Source organism: Xenopus laevis, chromosome 3L (assembly GCF_017654675.1).
Source record: "Xenopus laevis strain J_2021 chromosome 3L, Xenopus_laevis_v10.1, whole genome shotgun sequence".
Taxonomy (NCBI): domain Eukaryota; kingdom Metazoa; phylum Chordata; class Amphibia; order Anura; family Pipidae; genus Xenopus; species Xenopus laevis.
Window position 1 is genome coordinate 122785527 of NC_054375.1, and position 24355 is coordinate 122809881.

The 24355-nt window shown below is 39.4% G+C and overlaps 2 protein-coding genes across 2 annotated transcripts; one reads left to right on the plus strand and one right to left on the minus strand.

Annotated features, from left to right (window-relative positions):
- Positions 1 to 369: 369 nt before the first annotated feature.
- Positions 370 to 11501, plus strand: mtfmt.L (mitochondrial methionyl-tRNA formyltransferase L homeolog). The gene is made up of 9 exons (XM_018253283.2): positions 370 to 1148; positions 5562 to 5774; positions 5858 to 5980; positions 7076 to 7178; positions 7901 to 7976; positions 8362 to 8453; positions 9327 to 9408; positions 10301 to 10368; positions 10973 to 11501. Exons 1-9 carry the CDS (start codon positions 517 to 519, stop codon positions 11156 to 11158), a joined length of 1575 nt encoding a protein of 524 aa, XP_018108772.1. The 5' UTR covers positions 370 to 516; the 3' UTR covers positions 11159 to 11501.
- A 163-nt stretch (positions 11502 to 11664) lies between these two features.
- Positions 11665 to 23684, minus strand: XB5959486.L (Novel protein containing Rieske [2Fe-2S] domain and Protein of unknown function (DUF455) domains L homeolog). The gene is made up of 12 exons (XM_018253285.2): positions 23429 to 23684; positions 21602 to 21690; positions 21245 to 21363; positions 20007 to 20109; positions 19522 to 19622; positions 18822 to 18971; positions 16591 to 16758; positions 16363 to 16432; positions 16062 to 16140; positions 14629 to 14782; positions 13176 to 13280; positions 11665 to 12320 (listed from the first exon to the last, which is right to left on the minus strand). Exons 1-12 carry the CDS (start codon positions 23533 to 23535, stop codon positions 12291 to 12293), a joined length of 1275 nt encoding a protein of 424 aa, XP_018108774.1. The 5' UTR covers positions 23536 to 23684; the 3' UTR covers positions 11665 to 12290.
- Between the last annotated feature and the right edge of the window lie 671 nt (positions 23685 to 24355).

The following is a 24355-nucleotide window of genomic DNA, read 5'->3' on the forward strand; positions in this document are numbered from 1 at the left end:
AAAAGGAGTATTTTCATATATATTCATTTATTTTTTAGACTTTTTTCTATGCTCATATTGTGCTATTTTTAGGCTACTTTTGAAGTGCCTCTTGGCTAGTTTTGGGCTGCTTTTGTAGCTGACTTTGGCTGCTTTTGAAAATTAGACCTGGCAAACCTGGAGCACTCTCTCTTTACAGTGTTTGAACGACTGCCATGGAAGCATGAATTTAACAAAGTTATGCAAAATAAAATACTTCCCTATGACTACACAGAACAGAAGCAGGAGTACTTTTGTAGCACAAAAAATGCTGTTTATTAGGATAGGAGGTATGTTACACGCGTATCCTCGTTCAGAATTGTGCAGGCAGTAAAGTTGTGTGAGGTCAGGAACCATAACGAGCCGGTAGCGTTGCTTTCGGAAGTATTTCGGGTTACACCGTGTTGCCAAGATGGCCGCGCCCTGTACGTACCATGGCAGGAAAGGTTGTAGCAACTTGTGAAGAAATTATATGTCGAGTTTGGAGTTCTGGTGGACATGGGTGTTTGCACCCCGAACTGGTGGGTGCTGTTCCGTGTTGGATATATTTCTACGGCAGGCAGGGAGATCCTGCCATGGAGAAGCCATAAGAGACTGAGCGGGTTGACAGGGAATGGTGGTGTAAGGGGATTCTCGAGCGATTGCATTACAGCAAAAGCACCGCTTATAACACAGACAGCTGGAAAGGTTGGAGATATGAATTGGTCTCTAACAACTGTTGGAAGGAAGTGTCTAGGCTGCAAGAAAGGTTATCCCAATGGGGTAAAAGCCAGCGGCACTGGGGCTGTCAAGGGGAAAGGCATACATATTATTTCCACATGCGGCTCAGGAGACAGATACTATGGAAGAGAAGCTGGTGATGCCAGTAACTGCAAGGAAACACGCTCTCTCATGAACTGCTTACAAAGGAGAAGGTTTAAAGGGACAATGCCAATAGGCAACACCAGGCACTTTCTCAATGGAAGGCTCTCTGCCATAAGGCATTTGCGCTGTGCTGTTAGATTTTACACTGAGACCAGTGAAAGAGGGTCATGTGAGGATCAGAAGAAAAAGCACCCACCTTGGAATGTTATGTTTTTTGGAACTGATGAGTTTGCACTGGAATCTCTTAAAATTTTGAACCAATTCAGGTAACTTACGATTCAAAATGTGCATGATGGGCATCTTTCTGTTCTGTTTGTATTATGAAGAGATCATTTTACCTAACCCAATTAGCCAGGATGAAGAGAAACAAGATTCCAGTCACAGACGTTTATACAGGAGAAATGCAGGCCGCTCTTACACTTCTTAATGGTGCCTGGATACCATATATTGGACCTGATGCAGTTTGCATTTTGGAGCCGAAATCAGTTGTATGTACCTGCACCAAGGCCAGTGTAATGTATCCGGGAGCAGGCACATCCAAGAAGAGTAGGAGAGGGTTCTTGGCCTGTGTTTCTTTCCATGCTGAGAACTGGTCTAGCCTGAGGTGACAACATGAGGTTAGGAGAAAATCTAGGAGCAGACAGCTAGAGTAGAGTGTCTGTGGGGACCAGCAATGCCATCTCTTTATTGGCTGCTAGACTGGAGGGTGTATTTAATCATCTGGACTGAGCGGAATCCCAAAAGGGTTAGAGGAGAAGAATCCTAAGTAATTAAGTGAATGATGCCATTAACCTTTGAGTGACAGGTATTCAGAGATTTCAAAGAGGCTGTTCACTGATTAACTTTTTTTTTTGTGGGAGGTTTTACATGTCCTTTAAAGGGGACCTGTCATCAAGACATTAAAAGTGGTATAATAAAAGCCCTTTCCAAATCAAACATGAATCTTAGCTGTCAATCATATATTACGGTACCTGCATGAGCGCAATCCAGTTCTCTTAGACTGAGTTGATGAAATTCTGATTGATTCATGCAATGCCAGTTTTATGGCCTGTAGAGGTTGCAGCATACCGTACATTTCATCACTATAGCAGGATGGAGAGTTACACCTTCACTGATATCATGAAAATTAACTGCACACTTAAGTTTACAGTCTCTACTGAGTAATGTCAATTGTTGGATCTGCTCATACAAAAGAATTGGCAAGTGCTTATGTATCATACAAGATCTGCTTTTAAAAAATATATACGGATTAAATCGTCCTGTTTTGCAAATTAACATCCACCTTTCACAGAATTACAAGAAATATATAAAATATTGCGGCGTTGCTTGTTCAGCCATGTTTGGTGCTCCTGGTGTTGCAGAAACACAACATGATTCTGCTCACATAGGAATGCTTGGAGCTGACATTTTTTTCCCACATCCTTTTTGAATATATCAAGATGCATCCAGGATGCTTAGGTAATAATTGTTATTCTTAGTGTTACAGTGGTTTCAATGGAGAAAACAAGCTACAGAGGTCACTGTAACAAAACAAGAGAGAATCCCAGTTGCAAAGCAAGATGGTGCTGTTGCTTGAAGAGGGGGCACAGCTCACCCATCATAGCAGATATACAGCACTCGTATTATATAAACAGTTACAGGCTCTGTATTGCAGTAAATTGAATGCATTGCACATATTCCCAAACTGTGTAAAAGTCCCAGTGGGGGCTCAGAATAAAGATAGTTTGGGTGTAATTTGTCAAGTGTGCCTATTTGCTGCCCTTGAGTTTTTTGCACTTTGGCTGAATAACTTCTTTGTTGATATTTTGCTATATCTGTTACCTTGTCATGAGCTAAGGGTGGCCCATGACCAAATGTTGGACTTCCAAGGGGAAGTGGGGCTTGAACAGAAAAAGACAACTACCTCGTATGAGCAACACTAAACCAGTGTCAGAGGAGAGCTACAGTGGTGTGAAAAACTATTTGCCCCCTTCCTGATTTCTTATTCTTTTGCATGTTTGTCACACAAAATGTTTCTGATCATCAAACACATTTAACTATTAGTCAAAGATAACACAAGTAAACACAAAATGCAGTTTTTAAATGAGGGTTTTTATTATTTAGGGAGAAAAGAAATCCAAACCTGTGTGAAAAAGTAATTGCCCCCTGAACCTAATAACTGGTTGGGCCACCCTTAGCAGCAATAACTGCAATCAAGCGTTTGCAATAACTTGCAACGAGTCTTTTACAGCGCTCTGGAGGAATTTTGGCCCACTCATCTTTGCAGAATTGTTGTAATTCAGCTTTATTTGAGGGTTTTCTAGCATGAACCGCCTTTTTAAGGTCATGCCACAACATCTCAATAGGATTCAGGTCAGGACTTTGACTAGGCCACTCCAAAGTTTTCATTTTGTTTTTCTTCAGCCATTCAGAGGTGGATTTGCTGGTGTGTTTTGGGTCATTGTCCTGCTGCAGCACCCAAGATCGCTTCAGCTTGAGTTGACGAACAGATGGCCGGACATTCTCCTTCAGGATTTTTTGGTAGACAGTAGAATTCATGGTTCCATCTATCACAGCAAGTCTTCCAGGTCCTGAAGCAGCAAAACAACCCCAGACCATCACACTACCACCACCATATTTTACTGTTGGTATGATGTTCTTTTTCTGAAATGCTGTGTTATTTTTACACCAGATGTAACGGGATGCGCACCTTCCAAAAAGTTCAACTTTTGTCTCGTTGGTCCACAAGGTATTTTCCCAAAAGTCTTGGCAATCATTGAGGTGTTTTTTAGCAAAATTGAGACGAGCCTTAATGTTCCTTTTGCTTAAAAGTGGTTTGCGCCTTGGAAATCTGCCATGCAGGCCGTTTTTGCCCAGTCTCTTTCTTATGGTGGAGTCGTGAACACTGACCTTAATTGAGGCAAGTGAGGCCTGCAGTTCTTTAGATGTTGTCCTGGGGTCTTTTGTGGCCTCTCGGATGAGTTGTCTCTGCGCTCTTGGGGTAATTTTGGTCGGCCGGCCACTCCTGGGAAGGTTCACCACTGTTCCATGTTTTTGCCATTTGTGGATAATGGCTCTCACTGTGGTTCGCTGGAGTCCCAAAGCTTTAGAAATGGCTTTATAACCTTTGAAATTGAACTCAGGTGTGATAAACCACAGTTAAGTTATTTTTTAACAAGGGGGGCAATCACTTTTTCACACTGGCCCATGTAGATTTGGAGTTTTTTTTTCTCCCTTAATAACGTAAACCTTCATTTAAAAACTGCATTTTGTGTTCAATTATGTTATCTTTGACTAATAGTTAACGGTTTTTGATGAGCAGAAACATTTAAGTGTGACAAACATGCAAAAGAATATGAAATCAGGAAGGGGGCAAATAGTTTTTCACACCACTGTATATGCAGTGCAACTAATCTGGCAGAATGATGGCAACCTGAGTAATTTTATTAGAATGGTTTTATGAGGGCAGATCCACCCATGATTTCTTGGCACAGTGTTTTATAACTAGATTTCTGTATTATGAGACCTTACGTTATTGGCAAGGTGTCAGCACTCTGAGAGGTCCTTTTCCGCATCAGCGCCTTCTGTATAAAACCATTTATTGTCAACATTTAATACTGTATGTAAGATTTTTTTATTGTCCCAATTTATGGTGTATATGAAAGACCTTCATTTTGATGAAAAGCTTTGGGTGACCTTGGAAGTGATCATAAATTTCTTATGCAACAAGAGGACTTCTGTAATTTACTTACAACAATGATGGTGATGTTAGAGTCTGCTAAATAAAGGGGTATGACTAGTAATGAGGTATTGTTTGATTTGTATTTGTGTTTTTTCCCTCTCAAAGGGTTTGTTCACCTTTAAATTAAGATTTAGTATGATGTAGAGAATGATATTCTGAGATAATTTGCAGTTGGCTTTAATTTTTTTTATTATTTGTGGTTATTTTTAGTTATTTAACTTTTTATTTAGCAGCTCTCCAGTTTGAAATTTCAGCAATCTGGTTGCTAGGGTTCCAATTGCCCCAGCAACCATGCATTGAATTTATTGAGAGACTAGAATATGAATAGGCCTGGATAGAAATAATAAAATAACAATACATTTGTAGCATTACAAAGCATTCGTTTAGATGGGGTCAGTGACTAGAAATAGTCAGAAACAGACAAATAATTCAAAAACTATAAAAAAAGGACATAACATTCTAAAAGCTAACTTAAAGGAGAACCAAACCCTTAATTATAAAAAACCCTACCTTACATAGATCCCCTCCCCCCTAGCTGTTCCCTTCGGTAAATACCCCTAACTCTTTACTTACCTCTCTTTGCAGATTCAGTGCAGCGGAGCTCACGGACGACATTGTCTTCTCTTCAGTCTTCCTCGGAAAGTAATCGCCATATCGGTGCATGCGCAGTTGGAGCAGTCTTCAGGTCTTTGACAACTGCGCATGCGCCGAAATTGACGGAAATTGCTGAAGCGCCGGAAGACCCAAAGATTACAGAAGAGCCGGAAGATGGCGCCCGTGAGCTCTGCTGAAACTGCAGAGTAAAGAGTTAGGGGAATTTACCAAAGGTAACAGCTAGGCTGGGGGGGAGCAGGGAGGGAGGTCTATGTAGGGTCAGGGGTAGGGGTTTTATAATTAAGGGTTTGGTTCTCCGTTAAAGTTGAACCACCCCTTTAAATATGACACTTTTTTTTCTCAGCAAAAGCACACATGAACCAATAATTGGAAGGCTAGAGGTGGTCACGTTGCCTACATATTTGCCTAAGGGCCTTCCAGTGAAGAACTATGCTGTAAACCACGGGATCCCTTTCCATGTTTGGCCACAGACGGGACAATGTGAGCAATTTGACGTTGGAGTCGTGGCATCATTTGGGCGACTCCTCAGCGAGGACCTCATTTTAAAATTTCCATAGTAAGTTCCCTGCTTTGTTTGTTGGTAAAGGGCCAGGGCCATCTTTTGTAAGACAATCTCTGATAGACAGATCTCGCTTACAGTGGTATCTTGAACGTACATCCCAGCTGCCTGCCCAGGTGGAGAGGTCCAGCACCCATAATCCACACTATTCTGAATGGGGATGAAAATACCGGTGTCACTATCATGCAGATAAGACCAAAAAGGTAAAACAAGACATTTCTCAAACGGAAACCAAATATTTCTTAAAGGAATTTTTCAGTATAAAAATAACTGGGTAAATAGGCTGTATAAAATAAAAAATGTTTCTAATATAGTTAGGCAAAAATGTAATGTATAAAGGCTGGAGTGAGTGGATGTGTAACATAATAGCCAGAAAACTACTTCCTGCTTTGCAGCTCTCTTGGTTTCCACTGATTGGTTACCAGGCAGTAACCAATCAGTAACTTGAGCGGGGGCCCACACAGGCCATAACTTTTGAATCTGAGCTGAATGCTGAGGATCAATTACAAACTCAACGAACAGTTATGTCCCATGTGGCCCCCCCTTAAAGTCACTGGGGGTCATTTATCAACACTGGGCAGTAACCCTTGGCAACCAATCAAATTGTTGCATTCATTGTTCTACTTGCAGCTGCTTTTAAAAAGCTAATCACTGATTGGTTGCTATGGCTATAGTGTTAAACTCAGTTAGACAGCTGAAAAGCATGAAGTAGTGTTCTGTTCTGTTAGACGTCCAGTCACTTCAGCCTTTATACATTACATATTTGGCTAACTAACTATATTAGAAACATTTTTCATTTTGCACAGCCTATCTATTTACCCAGTTTTTATTTTTACACTGAACTGTTCCTTTAAGCCTTGTTTTCCATCTGTCTCACACTCTCCCTTATCCTACACACATTTGTCTATATCTCTTCTTTTACTATTATGGTTTCCTATTCTTTTTGCTTTCGCTGTATTGCTACTTCTGGATGAGTTCAGAATTATTAATAACTAGGGATTCACCAAATTCAGGATTCGGTTTCCAGGATTCGGCCCTTTTCAGCAGGATTTGGATTCGGCTGAACCAAATCCTAATTTGCGTAAGCAAATTAGAGGCGGGGAGGAAAATCGCATGACTTTTTGTCACAAAACAAGGAAGTAAAAAATATTTTCCCCTTCCCACCCCTAATTTGCATATGAAAATTAGGACTTGGTTCAGTATTCGGCTGAATCTTTTGCGAAGGATTCGGGGGTTCGGCCAAAATAGTGGATTTGGTGCATCCCTATTAATAACTAAATGTTTTTTTATTCCCTTAGGTTTGATGTTGGCCCTATTGTCATGCAGGAGGTGTACCCTGTTCCTCCAAGGTGCACTGCTAAGGAGCTGGAAGCTGTGCTGTCTAAATACGGGGCTGAAATGGTAAAGGGTAAATGGTCTCTTGCTCAGTGGTGTAAATAGGAATTGATTGGGTGCCGGGGAAGATAATGCATTATGGGCAAGCTGGCTACCCTGGGATTGTGATGTTTTTTTGTTAACCATTGGCTACTAAGTAGTGATCCAGCCATTACTAAAGTGTTAGATGTCATTGTTTCTTGAGTTTTTATGGAATTTAATATGGAAACATACAAGAGCAATGGGAGATTTTCTGTAGTGAAATGATACATTTATACAAATTACATTTTCTACATACAGTTTACAGTGTGTTAAGCGTGCTATTATTTCACAGCTCTTTGTAGCATCAAACGCTATTAATGGATACAATAATTTCATCAAATATGCAGAGCATCAGTACAGAGAATTAAATCACATCACATTAGAAATTAGGGGATTCAGACAAAATGTATATAGTACATAGTAAATGTAGGGGCTTAAGATTTTCTGTTCCCACAGTTAATTGGCACTACTAGACCAGGAGTTGCATGTACTGGATGTTTAATATAAGGACCCTACAAGTTTTAAATTGTGGAAAGATGTCCCTTGAAAATAAAGGCTAACCCCTCAGTGTGAACATGTGCCTATATTTATATACAGAAAGGACAGCTAGATTATTTTAGCCACTGGAGAGTTTACTGTAGAGCTTCCTCCTGCTCATTGGACCTGGTAAAGCCAGTGCTGATATTCTGTATGTTTATCTCTTTCAGCTCATTTCTGTATTGAAGAACTTACCCCAGTGCCTAGAACACAGTACAGAGCAGCCGAAAGAAGGGGTAATTTTTGGTAAGTGTTTCCAATATTATTACTGTTATCCTGTGTTGTAAATCTATCTGGTCATACACCCATTTCATTATACTGTGCATGTGCTATTGTTATACCCTAGGACTATGGCACATTAATTGTTGGTTTTTGCTACTAATAGCACTGTGAATCATCCTAGACTCTTATTATTACCCCAATTGCACAGACTGTCTTATATTGTGCCGCTGTTAAGAGCACAGAGCCTCTAGCATCTATCCATACCTGCTGTTCTATATTCTTCCTAGTAAGCTCTTGCCCATAATATTAATATGACATTGCCTATCCGTATATACTCTTTATATCATACAGATCATTGTGTTTGGTTATCAGCCCAGGCATTATCTTGTTATGGTATTTATGTTTGCAGCCCCCAAGATTACAGCTGCTATGAGCTGTGTTAAATGGGACGAGCAGACGCCAGAGCAGATTATACGTCTTGAACGAGCTGTTGGATTTTCGGTAAGGCAATTTAGCAGTCAATTATTAAAGTTAGTTGGTGCACTATATGGACTAATGGCATGGGAGCCCAGAACATATGCCTTGCACCCAAAGATGCTCCTTCTAACAGCTTTAGTATAGCAGATAAGGGGTGTGCAAGCTGAAAGCCATGGGAGCCAGGTGCATTGTGGTAAAAAAAGAGCTTTGCACCTTGCCCTGCTTCAATAAATGAGCTTTCTTAGCTTCCACCTCCAAGACACAATAGTATTGCATTCATTTTCCTTTTTCTTCAATGGGTAGTTAACTTTTAGTATTTTATAGAATCACCTATTTTTTTTGCATAATTTCAATTGGTCTTCATATTTTATAATTTGAATTATTGGTCAGCTTTCAAATGTGGGTCACTAACTCATACGTAAAACGATTGCTACTAGTTTATTGTAACTTCACAGTTACTTCTCTTTATATTCAGGCCCACGACTGTTCTTTCAGTACTTCACTCAGTCCACTTCCGTGGTTGCTAGGGTAAATTGAACCCAAGCAACCAGATAGCTGCTGAAATGCCAAACTGGAGAGCTGCTGAACAAAAAGCTAAATGATTTAAACACAACAATAACTAACCTATAGAATGTCAGTGTCTGGATAATAATAATGACTAACGCTTTTAACCCTGCATATACAGAAATTTCAAACATGTGAAAGTATGTGTCCTAGTGCCCTAAATCTGATGTGAAAAGTGGAATGTCCCTGCATTATCCTTTATCTATATGTGTGTGTGTGTTTTATTGCTTTACATGAATGTTACAAGTTCAAGATCTTGCAGCAATATTGTGCCTTCATAGATTAGAACATACCAGCAATTCAGATGTGATTCCCTCTCTTTCTCTTTAATAGATGCCCTTGCAGGCTGTCTGGATGGGCTCACCCATTAAACTTCTTAACTTTGTGGAAATTCCAGACTCTGTTAAAGTTTCAGGTTGGTATCTATAAATACAGGTGTGGGACCTGTTATCCAAAAGTAATGGGCCTGGGGTTTTCCAGATAAGGTATATAGTATTTCTGTAATTTGGATCTCCATCACTAAAAGATAATTTAAATATAAATGAAACCCAATGAGATTGTTTTGCCTCCTATAAAGTTACATTTTATCTTAGATGGGATCAAGAACAAGGTACAATTTTACTATAACAGAGAAAAAGATCTATTTTAAATTGGAGTCAATGGGAGATGGTCTTTCCGTATTTTGGATCTGTCTGGATAACGGGTTTCCAGATAACAGATAACATCAATAGGTAAAGCAATGGATATTTTGGGTAAAGAAAATGCAAAGGATTTGGCAGAGAAAGGGAACATCTAAGCCTTTGGAACAGATTAATATTGAGTAATCTATCTAGTAAAAGAGGTATATTATCCGGTATATTAACATGCTGTCTCTACCAGTGTATTTAGCCATTTGTTCACTCATATTGCAGCTACAATAGAGTCCGTATCAGAGTTGGGGTAAGGTAAACCAACCAAGCGGCACCTGTTCTTACTGCTGGGAGACAATTATTGTGAGCAAGTTCAATGTATTTTTTTAGGATTGGCAGTAAATGATTTGAGAAACCTGCAATGTTATTTGCTTCCTCAGAATGAAGACTTTTCCATATTCCACAATGTTGGTTGGGTGCTATTTCCTTTACACAGCAACCAAATGGCCCAGTGAAACTTCAATATCATATCCATAATGTCATTAGTTACTTAACAAAGTTGACAAATATTACAACTGTAATATATACATATATAGAAGCATACACTGTTCATACTGCACTTTCTAATAAATAGAGAGAACACAAAGGCATTTTATTCTCTCTACATTTTGTTTGCAGACTCCGTCAGCAAGCCCGGGTGCCTTCAATATCACCGCGCAGCTCAACTCCTTCTCGTATGTTGCAAGGTAGGTCTCCTAGGAGAGCCAATTGTCATTTAGCTGTGTGTGTTTACTGAATATAAGAATAGTGGCTTGTAAGCTCAAAAACTATGGCTCGGTTTGAAAGCTTTTAATCATACTAGCAACTGTGACCTTTATAACAGGTGGCACAGGGGAATTTAAGATTTTGTTTATGTTGAAGCTCCACTTTATATCTTTAAAAAAGAACATTTCACTGCATAATACAGCGCAGCAGTGATTCAGGTTATTGAACACTTCAAACTGTTACTGGGAAATGAGAGACATGAGCTGGTCAGCTGATTTTACAGATGTTACAGTTTTAGCTCATGAAATAGTTTATATACAGTGCGATTGCCTTGTATGTGCACTACAGTCCTTCATAGCAACCAGGGCAGCCTGCAACAGAGCTAATAAGTGTGTATCCACTTACTACTAAGGTCCAGGCCGATGTTTCTCTTGTTTTACTATCCAGATTGATACACCAACCCTACAGTGCTTACAGGGTCATCTGTAATGGAATATTATTCAGCTTGTCATTTTGTAGAACTTACATGAAGATATGATGGATCTTTATTTTGAGCTACTTTAATATATTTTTTTCTCTTGGCAGGATGGCTGGGTTGGGGTCAGAACAATAGTACTAAAGAGGAAGCTCTCTGCCTCAGATTTCTATAATGGGTACCTACATCCTTGGTTTGTACAGAAGACTGATATGCAGCCAGAGGAGTGTCGCTTCCACACACTGCATCTATCACCCAAAGCAAAGATTCCCAAACAGAAGCAAGTATCTCAGTAGAGAAGCAGTATGTTGGATTGCTCCTCACCTCTTGGAGCAACTGTGTGACAGGGACAAGCTCCTGAAAACCTTGCAAAGTGCAGCACTTACGAGTCTACACATTGAAATGTTAATGCTGTTATTAACAGCAAGTCTTTGATTTAACTCTGTGCTACTGATTATATATTAAGCAAAGAAGTAAAATTCACATGAAGACCATAAATGTGGCATGATTAAGGCTTCTGTATACTACATGGTCCAGATGTATATTTTATTACTAAAATGACACTGTGCAGAATCCAGAATTGTAAGTTAGTGCTTCTGTGTCCTGAAACATATTACAGCGTTTCCATTTTTCATCTTATTTGTATACTGTACAATGCATTCCCTAAGATTCTGACTGCTACCATAAAGTGCTGCTTAGTTCATCAGCACCTTGTGTATTCAGCTGAAGGTCTGACTCTTAGATCGAATATCTGATTTCCTTTACATTTAAAGAAAGCCTACAAGAACTCAAAACGGACATATTTTGATAAAAGCATAATTTAATAAAGGATCTCTTTAATGACAGTTTCATAATAAAATCCCATTTTATGCTGTTAAAGTAGAAATTATAAATAACATGAATGAAAAAGTAGTGACAGGTAAATCTTGACATTTAGGGGCCGATTCACAAAGGGTCGAATGATTTAAATCCAACGATCGAAGGAATATCCTTTGATCAAAAAAACTTAGGAAAGCCTATGGGGACCTTCCCCATAGGCTAACATTGAGTTCGGTAGCTTTTAGATGGCGAACTAGGGGGTCGAAGTTTATTCTTAAAGAGACAGTACTTCGACTATCGAATGGTCGAATAGTCGAACCATCTTTAGTTCGAATCCTTTGTGTAGAAGTCGAAGGTCGTAGTAGCCCATTCGATGGTCGAAGTAGCCCAAAAAACACTTCGAAATTCGAAGTTTTTTTTACTTCGAATCCTTCACTCGAAGTTAGTGAATCGGCCCCTAATTTGTCATAAACATGGGAATGGTTGTGTTAAACAATTTAAAAATTCTCCTTTGTCTTACGATTCCTCTATGAACATCATTAGCTGAGGAAGTGCTTTAAAACAAGCACAGAGACTTCTGAAGTTGCTGAGGCTGTCAGTGTAGAAATGTCAAGATGGCTTAACCAGAGGCAAGTACCACTGAAACAAGAGAAACAAGGTACTGATTGCAAGTAAATATTGTGATATTGATGCTAAAAACTACTCTTCAGACTATAAATATAAAAGTTACCGATAGGTCATGTTGATGTTTGTGGCTGATAGGGCTTCTTTTGTAAGTAATGGTTACTTGAAGTATCTAAGTATTGTCAACTTGACTGTCCCTTATCAACCTGTCAGAGTTTCTAATGCCAACAGCCTAATGCTGCACAAATATGGCAGCCACTCAGAGAATCCCTTTAATATTCTAGCAGTTTTCACTGCTCTTTATAAGTAAAGACATATTATTACCAGCGAGGTGGGCTTGTTCACACCTGGAACTTGACTTTAACTTGGACTGGAGTGGAACCGCACTGAATTAACTGGATGAATTACATAGTCTAAACTCAGTATCTGACTAATGACAGGCTCACCGACATGGGCTTAGAAAGAAACACTGACTCTGTTGGTGATCAGAGGGTTGAATGTAAGGAGGCAAGCACTACAAGGACACATGGGTGTGCAGGAGGCACACTGTATAAGGAAGCATTATTTAAAAAAAACAGTGTTAATAAACTAAACTTGAATATTTAGAAACCTTTTTCGAGAACCCAGCCCTACAACATTTAATCACTTTAATTAATGTATGAATATCAAATACAGCTGATAGATTTCAGTACAGCTCTGTCCACTAAAGGTCATTACAAGTCGTTGCTCTTCTTGTATCTTTAAGAAAGCAAGCATTTTCTGTTGGCATGTAGATCATATTGAGGGAAGGCTACAATTTGAAACCTTTATAGTTAGAAAGAATAGAAGGGAAAGAAACAAATTAGAGGCATTTTAAAGTTAACACATTACCTCCTCTGACATCCCTGCTGATCTTCTACCCTCTGTATTGAAAGGGGGTTTCAGGTATCCTTTGAAATACAATGGTACCAGCTCATGGAAAGTAGACAAGCAGTCCTATAAAGGAAAATAATTATTACAGCCCAAATATTTCAACAATTGTAAGTTGGATAAGTGAAAAACCTTGAAAATCAAGTCCTCATTAACTTTGGCTAAAAGATCAGATTGAAATCCATAGTAAGTTGCAGCACTCCCGGGTAGTAATAAAACCGCCTTTATTACAACTTTACATCTGGCACAGCAACGTTTCGGACCTCCCGGTCCTTTTTCAAGCTGACAAAGTATGCATCTACAAATTTACAACTCTTAAAGGGATCCTGTCATCGGAAAACATGTTTTTTCAAAACGCATCAGTTAATAGTGCTACTCCAGCAGAATTCTGCACTGAAATCCATTTCTCAAAAGAGCAAACAGATTTTTTTATATTCAATTTTGAAATCTGACATGGGGCTAGACATTTTGTCAATTTCCCAGCTGCCCCTGGTCATGTGACTTGTGCCTGCACTTTAGGAGAGAAATGCCTTCTGGCAGGCTGCTGTTTTTCCTTCTCAATGTAACTGAATGTGTCTCAGTGGGACATGGGTTTTTACTATTGAGTGTTGTTCTTAGATCTACCAGGCAGCTGTTATCTTGTGTTAGGGAGCTGTTATCTTGTGTTAGGGAGCTGCTATCTGGTTACCTTCCCATTGTTCTCTAGTTTGGCTGCTGGGTGGAAAAAGGGAGGGGGTGATATCATTCCAACTTGCAGTACAGCAGTAAAGAGTGACTGAAGTTTATCAGAGCACAAGTCACACGACTTGGGGCAGCTGGGAAATTGACAATATGTCTAGCCCCATGTCAGATTTCAAAATTGAATGTACAAAAATCTGTTTGCTCTTTTGAGAAATGGATTTCAGTGCTGAATTCTGCTGGAGCAGCACTATTAACTGATTCATTTTGAAAACATTTTTTTTTCCCCATGACAGTATCCCTTTAAATATCCACTCAGGTAATGCCCTCTAGTGGCTACAATCAAGGTACTTTGTTTAAAACCACATTGTAACAATGTATATTCATTATCACCTCAGTTCCCGAATGTATACAGTGTTGCAATACATTTATTTATAGCATGGAAGCTAACTTAGCTTTTGTTGCTAATACAAGTGAAGCAACAAAGATGTGAATGTGAACACATTGCTTCGCGTGCACCCCTGAAAAGTAAGCTCTTACTAGTAAAGTGCTGGATGACTGTTTGTATGTTCAAAAGATCAGATTGGCCTGATTTGGCCCAGATCCTGGGTAGCCATATCTGTCAAAGAGCCACTCAATTTGGCAACCATATCAAACAAGTAGTTCTTTATATGGATGTCCCCTTTAAGGAAATCTCTGTAGATTAAAGAACATTTAATATTTCTAAAGTATATACCCGCTGCTCCTTGGCACAGATGTAAGTGAACCATTTCAGTCCCGCAGCCACATGAGTGATCTCATCTGAGTATATTACTTCCATTATTCGGACAGAGCTCTCGTCTCCGTGAGTGGAAAATCGCTGCATTGTCTGAGGGTGAACGTCTAATCCTCTAAAAGAAAAAAATGAAGAAAGAATAAATGTACATCCAACTTACCGTAGATCACTCAATTACTGATCTGTCTTCAAAGGAATAACAAGAATCAGGAAATGCCTAGGAATGCGGTTAGTTTGGTCCATTTCATTGCTGCATACGGATGTATCAGGCAGGACTCATGGCCCTGATCAAGAATCATCCCTGATGCACACCACAAATAAGTGGTAGTACTGATGGGTGTGACCCATCATTTCATTGTATACACCTACACTCAATATAGTATGAGAGGTGTGTGAGTGGTGGCAGCCTCAAACATGATGAGTCTGGGTGTAAACATGGGTTGCTTTGTAATCGTATATTGGGAAAGGACTAATTTTTTTTTATTTCACAAAAGGAACACTGATCCAACTGCCTGGACTTGCAATCACTATTGTGCGTGTGCCAAATACGGTAGTCTTAAGAAACCCATTTTATATCATGTGAGTCCAGGCTAGGGCCCCTTTTGCTAAAATCCTTTCCAAATATCTTATCTGCAGTGCTTGCCATTGGTATTAGATAGACTTCAAGGTAGCCGGCTATGAAAACCTTTTTTACAACAAAACTGCTCTGGAGTTCAATTTCATTTCCTAGTAATTTTGACTCTCTGCTTCCTTCTATGGGTTCTCAGCACTATATGCTGTCGCAGGACTAATGGCAATAACATTAGTGTTAACATTATTTGAGGACTCCTTTGTCCAAATGTGTTAGGCCATAATGCCCCACATCACCTGGCAATATGGAGTGCACCTCCTCATAGTGGTACAGTCCATCTAATAGCCCTGCCTGCAAACAGCAAACCATGCTTGGCAAAGTAGGCCACAGGCAGCTGTCAAAACCAACAGTTTTATGTAAGGGTATTGTGAGGATTATCAACAATGGTAACCAGAACAAAAACAAGGGGAAATCAGAAGGGATGGGTTGAAAGGGAGGGAACTAGAAAAGAAAAACATGGTATAAAAATACAAAAGAAAAAAGAGTAAATAGAGAAGTATGGAGCTCCAAAAAATAGGTTATTGTGGGTAGCACATCATTCTAAGAAACATCACTGAAAGTGACGAGCATAAGAGATTAATCATGAACAATATCATATTTTTACACTGATGGTTTTTCCCTTAAATGTGGCATTTTTCTTTTTCTTGACATTTTCCTTAAAATGTCGGTTTCTCTATACAGTCTGGAAAATATGAATCATATAAAAAGCAAACAGGCCAAGCTGTAATGAAATCTAAAAACTATATTGAGCAAATGTGCTTACCTTGCTTCATGGACCATGTGCACAATAGCCAGACGCCCAAGTAGATCATGAGCTGTATCTGCAGCCGACTGCCACAAGCCTAGGAACAAGGTCGCAGTGATATAACCTCAACAAAACATCTTAACACTTTATATTTTTTGGAAGACTTTACCATCAACTACACTGTAGTCAAAACAACTGCAAATAGATATAAACAATTCCAATGTGTTGTAGCCTGGATCAAGCTGTGGCAGACACACACAGTTAGTGTGTAATAAGCATGTTTTTAGTTTTTGCAACAGCATGCAAAGCAAACACTCACCATTGTGCACAGGTAGAGCTCCAAAGTTGCTGTCCAGTTCTGACAGTCGCTTCTCCAGCAGACTATAGTGCTGATGAGAGAGAACAACCACTTTAATAGCTACTTGTGGAAGAAAAGCTAATAACACACAGAGAAGAATGCAAGGTCACCTCTCTGCCATCCCATTTATTATCGACACTGGAATGAGGTCACAATGGGCAGAATTACATAAAGTGTTGGTCTACAAACCTTGGCTTCATCTCCAGCCACTTTAACAAAGTCTGAGAAGAAATCCCTTGGCAGTGTCTCTCCCGTGCGCAGTTTGAAATGGGCAAAGCGAGCAACGATGTCCCATGACAGGTCTATTGCCCATTGCTCAATGTTGGCCATTGAATGCAACAGAGCAATCCTGCTGGTCTAAGACAAAACAAAAACATTTTTATTAACTTCTTCATCGTTATATATGAAACAGCAAACTTGTGAGGAAGGACATTTGTACTTGGTATGTAAAACCCGAGATTTACTGATGTTTCATGAAAGCTGAATTATGCTCATATCAAACTTAGATGATCTGCTTTAATTAGCCAATGTATACATCAGTATAGATGCTATGAGAAGGATAAAAAAGACAGCAGTAAACAGCACGCATTCACATAAATGAAATACAGGAACACTTACACTGTGACTTTATAGCACTTAAATCTGTAGTGCCTATAGTGTTTTGTTAATTCCAGCCCACAGCACTATGGGCACAAGGGAACAGTCTACTTTGCACCTGCCTTTGGCCATGTGTTAAAGGAAAACTATACTCCCAAACAATGTAGGTCTCTATAAAAAATGTATTGCATAAAACAGCTCATATTCAAAACCCTGCTTCATCTAAAAAAAAAAAATAAAAAAAGTTTTCATACTAATATACTTTTTTTTAGCAGTATTTGCCATTGGGTAATCCTAAGCAGAAAATTGGCATCTTAAGAACACACAAACCAAGGGCACACATACATGTTAGGACCAACAAACCAATTAAAGAAGAACTAAAGCTTAACTAAAGAAGTAGAGCAGAACGATGTTCATTATGTTTTGGGCTTCTGTACTAGCCCAAGGCAATCACATCCCTTTAGCAGTAAAGTAACTCCATCTTCTTTTCTGCTGATTCACTGCACATGCTCTGTGCTGCTGTCACTTACTGAGCTTAGGGACTGACTCACCATATACAGTACACATAGGGGCAAATTTACTTATGGTTGAATATTGAGGGTTAATTAACTCTCGATATTCGACTGTCGAAGTTAAATCCTTCGACTTTGAATATCAAAGTCGAAGGATTTAGCGCTATTCGTTCGAACAATTACATCCTTCGAATCGTTCGATTCGAAGGATTTTAATCCATCGATCGAACGATTTTTGTTCGACCAAAAAAAAAAAAAAGATAGCTAAGCCTATGGGGACCTTCCTCATAGGCTAACATTGACTTCGGTAGCTTTTAGGTGGCGAACTAGGAGGTCGAAGTTTTTTTTAAAGAGACAGTACTTAGACTATTGAATGGTCGAATAGTCGAACGATTTTTAGTTCGAATCGTTCGATTCAAAGTCGTAGTCGAAGGTCGAAGTAGCCCATTCGATGGTCGAATTACCCAAAAAAAAACCATTCGAAATTCGAAGTTTTTTTCCCTCTACTCCTTCACTCGAGCTAAGTAAATGGGCCCCATAGAATAGAAATGTCACAATATAAGGCTGATTAGTAATTAATACAGATAATTACTACATGGCAGCTCAGAAACCAGTGCAATTAGCATCAGAATTTAATAATCAGCCCTGTAGCATCATCTTATATTACAGACCAACCTCATTTTCTGCTTGATAATTAGTGACGACCCCTAAGCTTAGCTTCTCAACAGCTGCTCAGAGCCCACTGAGCATGTGAGTGTCACAGACACTTTCCAAGATGGAGACCCCCTGTGACAAGTTTGAAGTCCTGGATCATTGCTGAATGATCCAGGACTTCTATTGAGAAGCTGAAACTTTAGGCTGGTGCAGTACGTTCAGTATGTGCAATATGGCATTTTTAACCATATTAATTTTTAGGGTTTGGTTCTCCTTTAAGTTCTGTCTTTTACTCCCCACACTTATTCTTGTTACAGTTAGAGATGGAGTATTTCTGGTCAGGTGATCTCTGAGGCAGCACAGAGAATGATGGATCAGGTTAAAAAACGTAAAAGGCAATATTTACGGATATCTACATTTCGGTTATGGTAGTTCATAGAAATGTGTTGCCAGAGCTTTGCCCTAAACAAGCTGTAGTAGCAAAACAGCTGAAATTGTCTGTAAGCAAATTCTAGAGAACAACAATCATACTGCACTGCAACTGGGTTCAGATTGTATCTCCTAAGAGATAATTGCAGGCAATATGTTTCCAGAATCTGTGTCTGGGGAAAAATCTCCACATCTGAAGTTATCCTTATATTTATCCTTTCCACTCACCAGCGTTCCACCCTTTCCCCTCTTAATCCTTCCTGGTTGTACAATGATTAGATTCTCTTTACGTTTTGGCTGGGCAGGAGGCTCCATTTGACCGATGTCTGGGATTCTTCCGGATTCCCACAGTGTTTGTACATGCTGTGTAAGCTTTACCTGGAAATGTATTTACGGAAATGATTAAATAAAGTGTTTCATGTCTTTTCCACCCTCTGCATCTTCCACTCATACATCTTCAAGAACACCTGCCTGTGTTCACCCTACTTTAAATAACTCACATCTACCCTTGAGCCCTATTTCTTATCTGTGTGGGGCCAGAATTGTAGTTCAGCAACATCCACAGGGCCCTTAAGAAAACTCTACTGACTGTTCCACTGACGTGGGATCCTAGTCTGAAACAATTTTACTTTGACCAATTACCAAGAACAACATTCTCCTCTTTATTCCCCACTGAGCCAGTCAACAATGTAAATAATGAGCAAGTAATCTCCTCTTATATATCCTTTCATTTCCTTCAATAGCTAAACTTTTTGGAGGTTGTTAATCAGAAAAATCAACACTAACAACCCAACAGGCTCATTGTGATTGGGTGCCTGCTAACTGAAATGAGCATATAAAGCTGCTCCTAACACTCATATGTACAGGACCTATCAACCAGTTACCCACATTTAAATTTACTTCAAAGTTTATTGTCCAAGTCTCTCACCTTCTCTTGTGGATCCGAAGTGTTGAGAATTTTGCAGGCCCAATAGGACAAAGAAGATTCAGCATCTGAATCCTCCGAGATGGCTGCAGGCGCAGAATTAACTATGAAATACAGAGAACATATCATCACCCAAAGTTCTTTATGACAAGAGTGCACTGAAAACTTGAGCTTTAAAATTCACATTTGTGTAAAAGGGAACCCCACCTATATTATTGAAAACGTAAATCTTTTTTTCACAATTAAAATGCATATATTATATCGCTGGATTCTGTATGTTTTACTACATACTTGATAAAGTAAATACAGGGCACTAACGGATTAACAAGAGATATAAAACTGGAAGATTATACACACTGCATATTGGTGAAATGAATACTCTCCCTCTACAAATGAGGTAAATGTCATTGTATAGGTTTGATCTTTGGTTTAAAATCCGGCTTGTTTAATAAACATTTAAACAAAAAGGAGGTAAATGTAACACTTACCAGGAACCGTACATGAAGTTTCCTTCCAAGGGGTGAGAGACAGAGCATTCTGCGTTTGGATATAAACCTTCCCTTCATGAACCTTCACCTCGTATACCTGGTTCTGAGGGGGTCAAACAAAAGAATTAACCTAAATGGGAGAAAGTGCCCCTATTATGAGTCAGTCTCTCAGAGACTTACTGAGTATTTTCCATTCTTTTGAATTGGAGGTGATATGAGAAAAGAAGCGGAGAGTTCTGCAGTGGTTAAATTGCTGGTGTGTCACAGCCCAAATTCCATTGATATAAATGAGGTCTTTTGCATCACTGTGGGCCTGTTGTACCCTCTTTGCCTACAGATCAGCAACATAGAATAAATGGCTCTAGGCTAATAGAATACATTGCATTTGCTCTGCTTGTGTTTCCTGCCATGGAAGTGAAGAGCAACTGTCTGCCGACAAGTACATTTTGGCCCAGAAATGACAAGGTATTCTATGTAGGGATGCGCTGAATCCACTATTTGGGGTTCGGCCAAATCCCTGAATCCTTCGTGAAAGATTTGGCCTAACACAGAATCAAATCCTAATTTTCATATGCAAATTAGGGGAGGGAAAGGAAAAAATGGAAAAATGTTTTTTTTAATTTCTTGCTTTGTGACTGAAAGTCACACGATTCCCTTGCCGCCCCTAATTTACATATGAGGATTAGGTTTGGCCAGACACAAGGATTCGGACAAATCTGAATCCTGCTGAAAAAGGTCGAATCCTGAACCGAATTCGGTGCATCAAAACAAAAGCTATGTGTGCCATGAACATTATTGCTTAAGTGCTGCCAATAGAGCACATATGTATGTTTTCACACTGTAGAAGGATATACAAGTCAGCACACACTCCTCCACTCCGTAGGTGCACGTTCCGATAGTGGCTACAAAAAGGTGCTGTCCATTATCGAGATTTTTGCTGTATTGAGTATACAGCAAAAATCTCGATAATGGACAGCACCTTTTTATGTAGATAAAAAGCCTTTATTGTTACATGGCTACGTCCAACGATACAGTAACGTTTCGAGCCACATCCTTGAAACGAGTTTTGACAAAGAGCCAGGATGTGGCTTGAAACGTTACTGTATCGTTGGTCGTAGCCATGTAACAATAAAGGCTTTTTATCTACATAAAAAGGTGCTGTCCATTATCGAGATTTTTGCTGTTTTCACACTGTAGCATCCCTGATGCCCAAATGTTATTTGCCATAATGTTCTGACCTGTAACCCAGTAGAGGAAGAGCCGTCATCCAAGCAGAACTCAAAATAATGCCAAGGACAAGTTAATGCCAATCGACCATCGCACAACTCCTCAATGTCTCCCTGCTCCAGCGGCCCGCCTGTTTGGCACAAATTGTTGTAATCAAAGTGTGAACAAAAAAACATTTTCTTAAAAGGCAAGTAAAGTCAAGAAAGAAAATTCCCCCAAGAGAGAAACTGTATGATTTGTCAGTAGAGCAGAACACTAAGGTTTACTACGTGAAGGCAAATACAGGATGCTTTATTATGACAATTTTAGCAAGCAATTTATTAAAATGACATTAGTTAGAATTCTTTTGTACATTAGAATCTGTATACCTTCATGGGGGCATGAAGAATCCATGGCATAGAATTTATCATCAGTAGTATGAATTAGAACCAAATGTTCACCATCCTCTGAGTACAGCCTGAAAGAGAAATAGTATATTATATGAATATGAATACACTGCTGAATTAGGGATGTCCTTTAGTGTAATACGATAATAAACGATAATATCGTACAAAATTAATTTTCGTGTAATATTTGATGCATGTATAGTGGGAAACGAGCCGGCCAATATAGGCAGAGGACTTGGATATTAGTCAGTTTGGCGATCAGGCTGGCCGGAAAATTTTGACTGGGTGCCTTAGAAGGGACCCGAACATCAGCCATTGTTAGTGCTGATTCATCAGATACAGGTAGAATTCTATTGTTTCTCCCTGTATATCGGACAATTCAGCTCTACACATCGTGTGTATTGAAATGATGATCTTTCTTGGAAAGATCTTTTCCAGGAAAGATCGTAATTGTAACGACTATGGTCACATTAAGAATCCTCATGCTGAATGAAACAGGATCCTGACGTCTCTGGGGAATCCTTTATTCAATTACTATTCAGCATAAGGTTTCAACTGTTTTATCTGCAGCACATCTGAACAATAGTGACACTGCTGCTTGTCAAAAAACTGGTACAGCAGACGACAAAGCTGTGAACAGGAAATAGGTAGCCCTGTTATATAGGATTATTTTATATTAGTATATACATTGTTTCAATTTCAGACAACTGTAATAACAATGGGGACCTATAATATACAGCCTTTCCTATAATATGCTCTGTGTTAAAGGGGTTGTTCATTTTTTAAATAACTTTTAGTATGATATAGAGTGATGTTCTGAGAGAATTTGCAATTGTTTTTTATTTTTTATTATTGAAGGTTTTTGAGTTATTTAGCAGCTCTTCAATTTGCATCTTAAGCAAATTACCCTGGCAACCACGCATTGATTTGAATAAGAGACTGGAATATGAATACGAGTGGGCCTGCATAGAAAGACGATTAATAAAAAGTAGCAATAACAATACAAGTGTAGCCTTACTGAGCATTTGTTTTTTAGAAGGGGTCAGTGACACCCATTTGAAAGCTGCAAAGAGTCAGAAGAAAAAGGCAAATAACTATAAAACTAAAATAAATAAATAATGAAAACCAATTGAAAAGTTGCTTAGACCGTTCTATAACATAATAAAAGTTACATTAAAGGTGAACCCCCCCCTTTAAACACATTTAAAAAAAATGCACTACCTGAGCAATCAATAGGAAGTGACATCAGTGCCACAAAGTGACTACTGCAGTAAAGCAAGTGCAAAGTACTGACAAGTGTTGTAAAATAACCAGTGCAATACAGTGCTTACAGTCAACCCTGTCAATTATATTATAAAAGCAAGCACAGAATCACTGTATTGCACTGGTTATTTTACAACACTTGTCAGTACTTTGCACTTGCTTTACGGCAGTAGTATATATATATATATATATATATATATATATATATATATATATATATATATATATATATTATAACTCAATTGATGCTAATACACAAGGGCCCTCTATAAACCCGAATAGGGCCCTGAGCTGCAGGGAGGCACAACAGGACTGGTTCAAATGAAATTGCAGGCTCAGTCTGCCCATGTTCTGTTCATTTATAAGAGCAATGTCCTGTTGGGATTCCCAGGATCAGCTGGGTGTTATGGCCAACAGGACTTTTGACTGGAACATGATGGTAAATGTATGTAGAAGGGAATATGAGCCAGAGAGGAGGGAGACAAGCCACAAATAACAGCAGACCAGGAATGGGCAGGGAGAGACACATAAAGTCCCGGCCCTTACTTGGTGCACGTAGCTTTGAGGCTCTCCTTCTGCCCCACGCACTGCCAGTGGCTGTTGCTCACCACCTCCCTCAGAGCGCTTACAAGATCCTCCCGAAATCCCTCCATGGCTGACCCGGAGCAGCTATCAGAAAGACCGGGGAGCCGGGGCCTGCAAGGTTTAGGAGATTACCCTGCCCACCAACCACGTGTCTACAGCAAGCCCCCCCCTCTGTCTCCCGGCAACCGAGCTGCACTTCCGGCTTCTTTAGCAACCAACCGTGCTGGCTTAAAAAAGCACATAATCTGCATGAACTGACAGCTGTACCTACCAAGCATCACAGACAGAAATAAAAATACTTGCACACAAATTCAGAAATAAAATTCTAGAGAGCAACAGCCTCTCCTGCCCCACCTTGTTCCAAGTTCCCCTGTGATTCTGAAATAGAATATATAATGTCAGAATTGAGATGGAGAATCAGCAGCAGTCACTCAAGTCATAACACCATTTGGGGACTTGGGGCCCTTGTTTTTGCTGCAAAAAGTTGCTGTCACTGCCCCAGCAGCCCCTGGTTATTCAGTATGCACTTACTTAGGTTAAGGTTGGTTGTGACTGTAAGAAAATATTCCTAAGAACGACATGTATATAATATTGGCCTAAGAGTAGGGTTGTCAACTGGCCGGTATTTTACTAGCCTGGCCGGTAAAAATAATGGTTGATCCCAATGTTATTAATAGGGAAAAAAGACAAATATATAGGAATGCCGATATTTTTTTGCAGAAAACTTGGCAACCCTACCTAAGAGAGACTCATATATTTGTGTCAGTGGTGTAACTGGATATCACTGGACCCCACAGCAAATTATTTTTCAGGCCCCCAAAATGTCTACAGGTTGACCCGTTTTATCAATATTTATTGTATATGAATTAGAACCTTATGGGGCTAGGG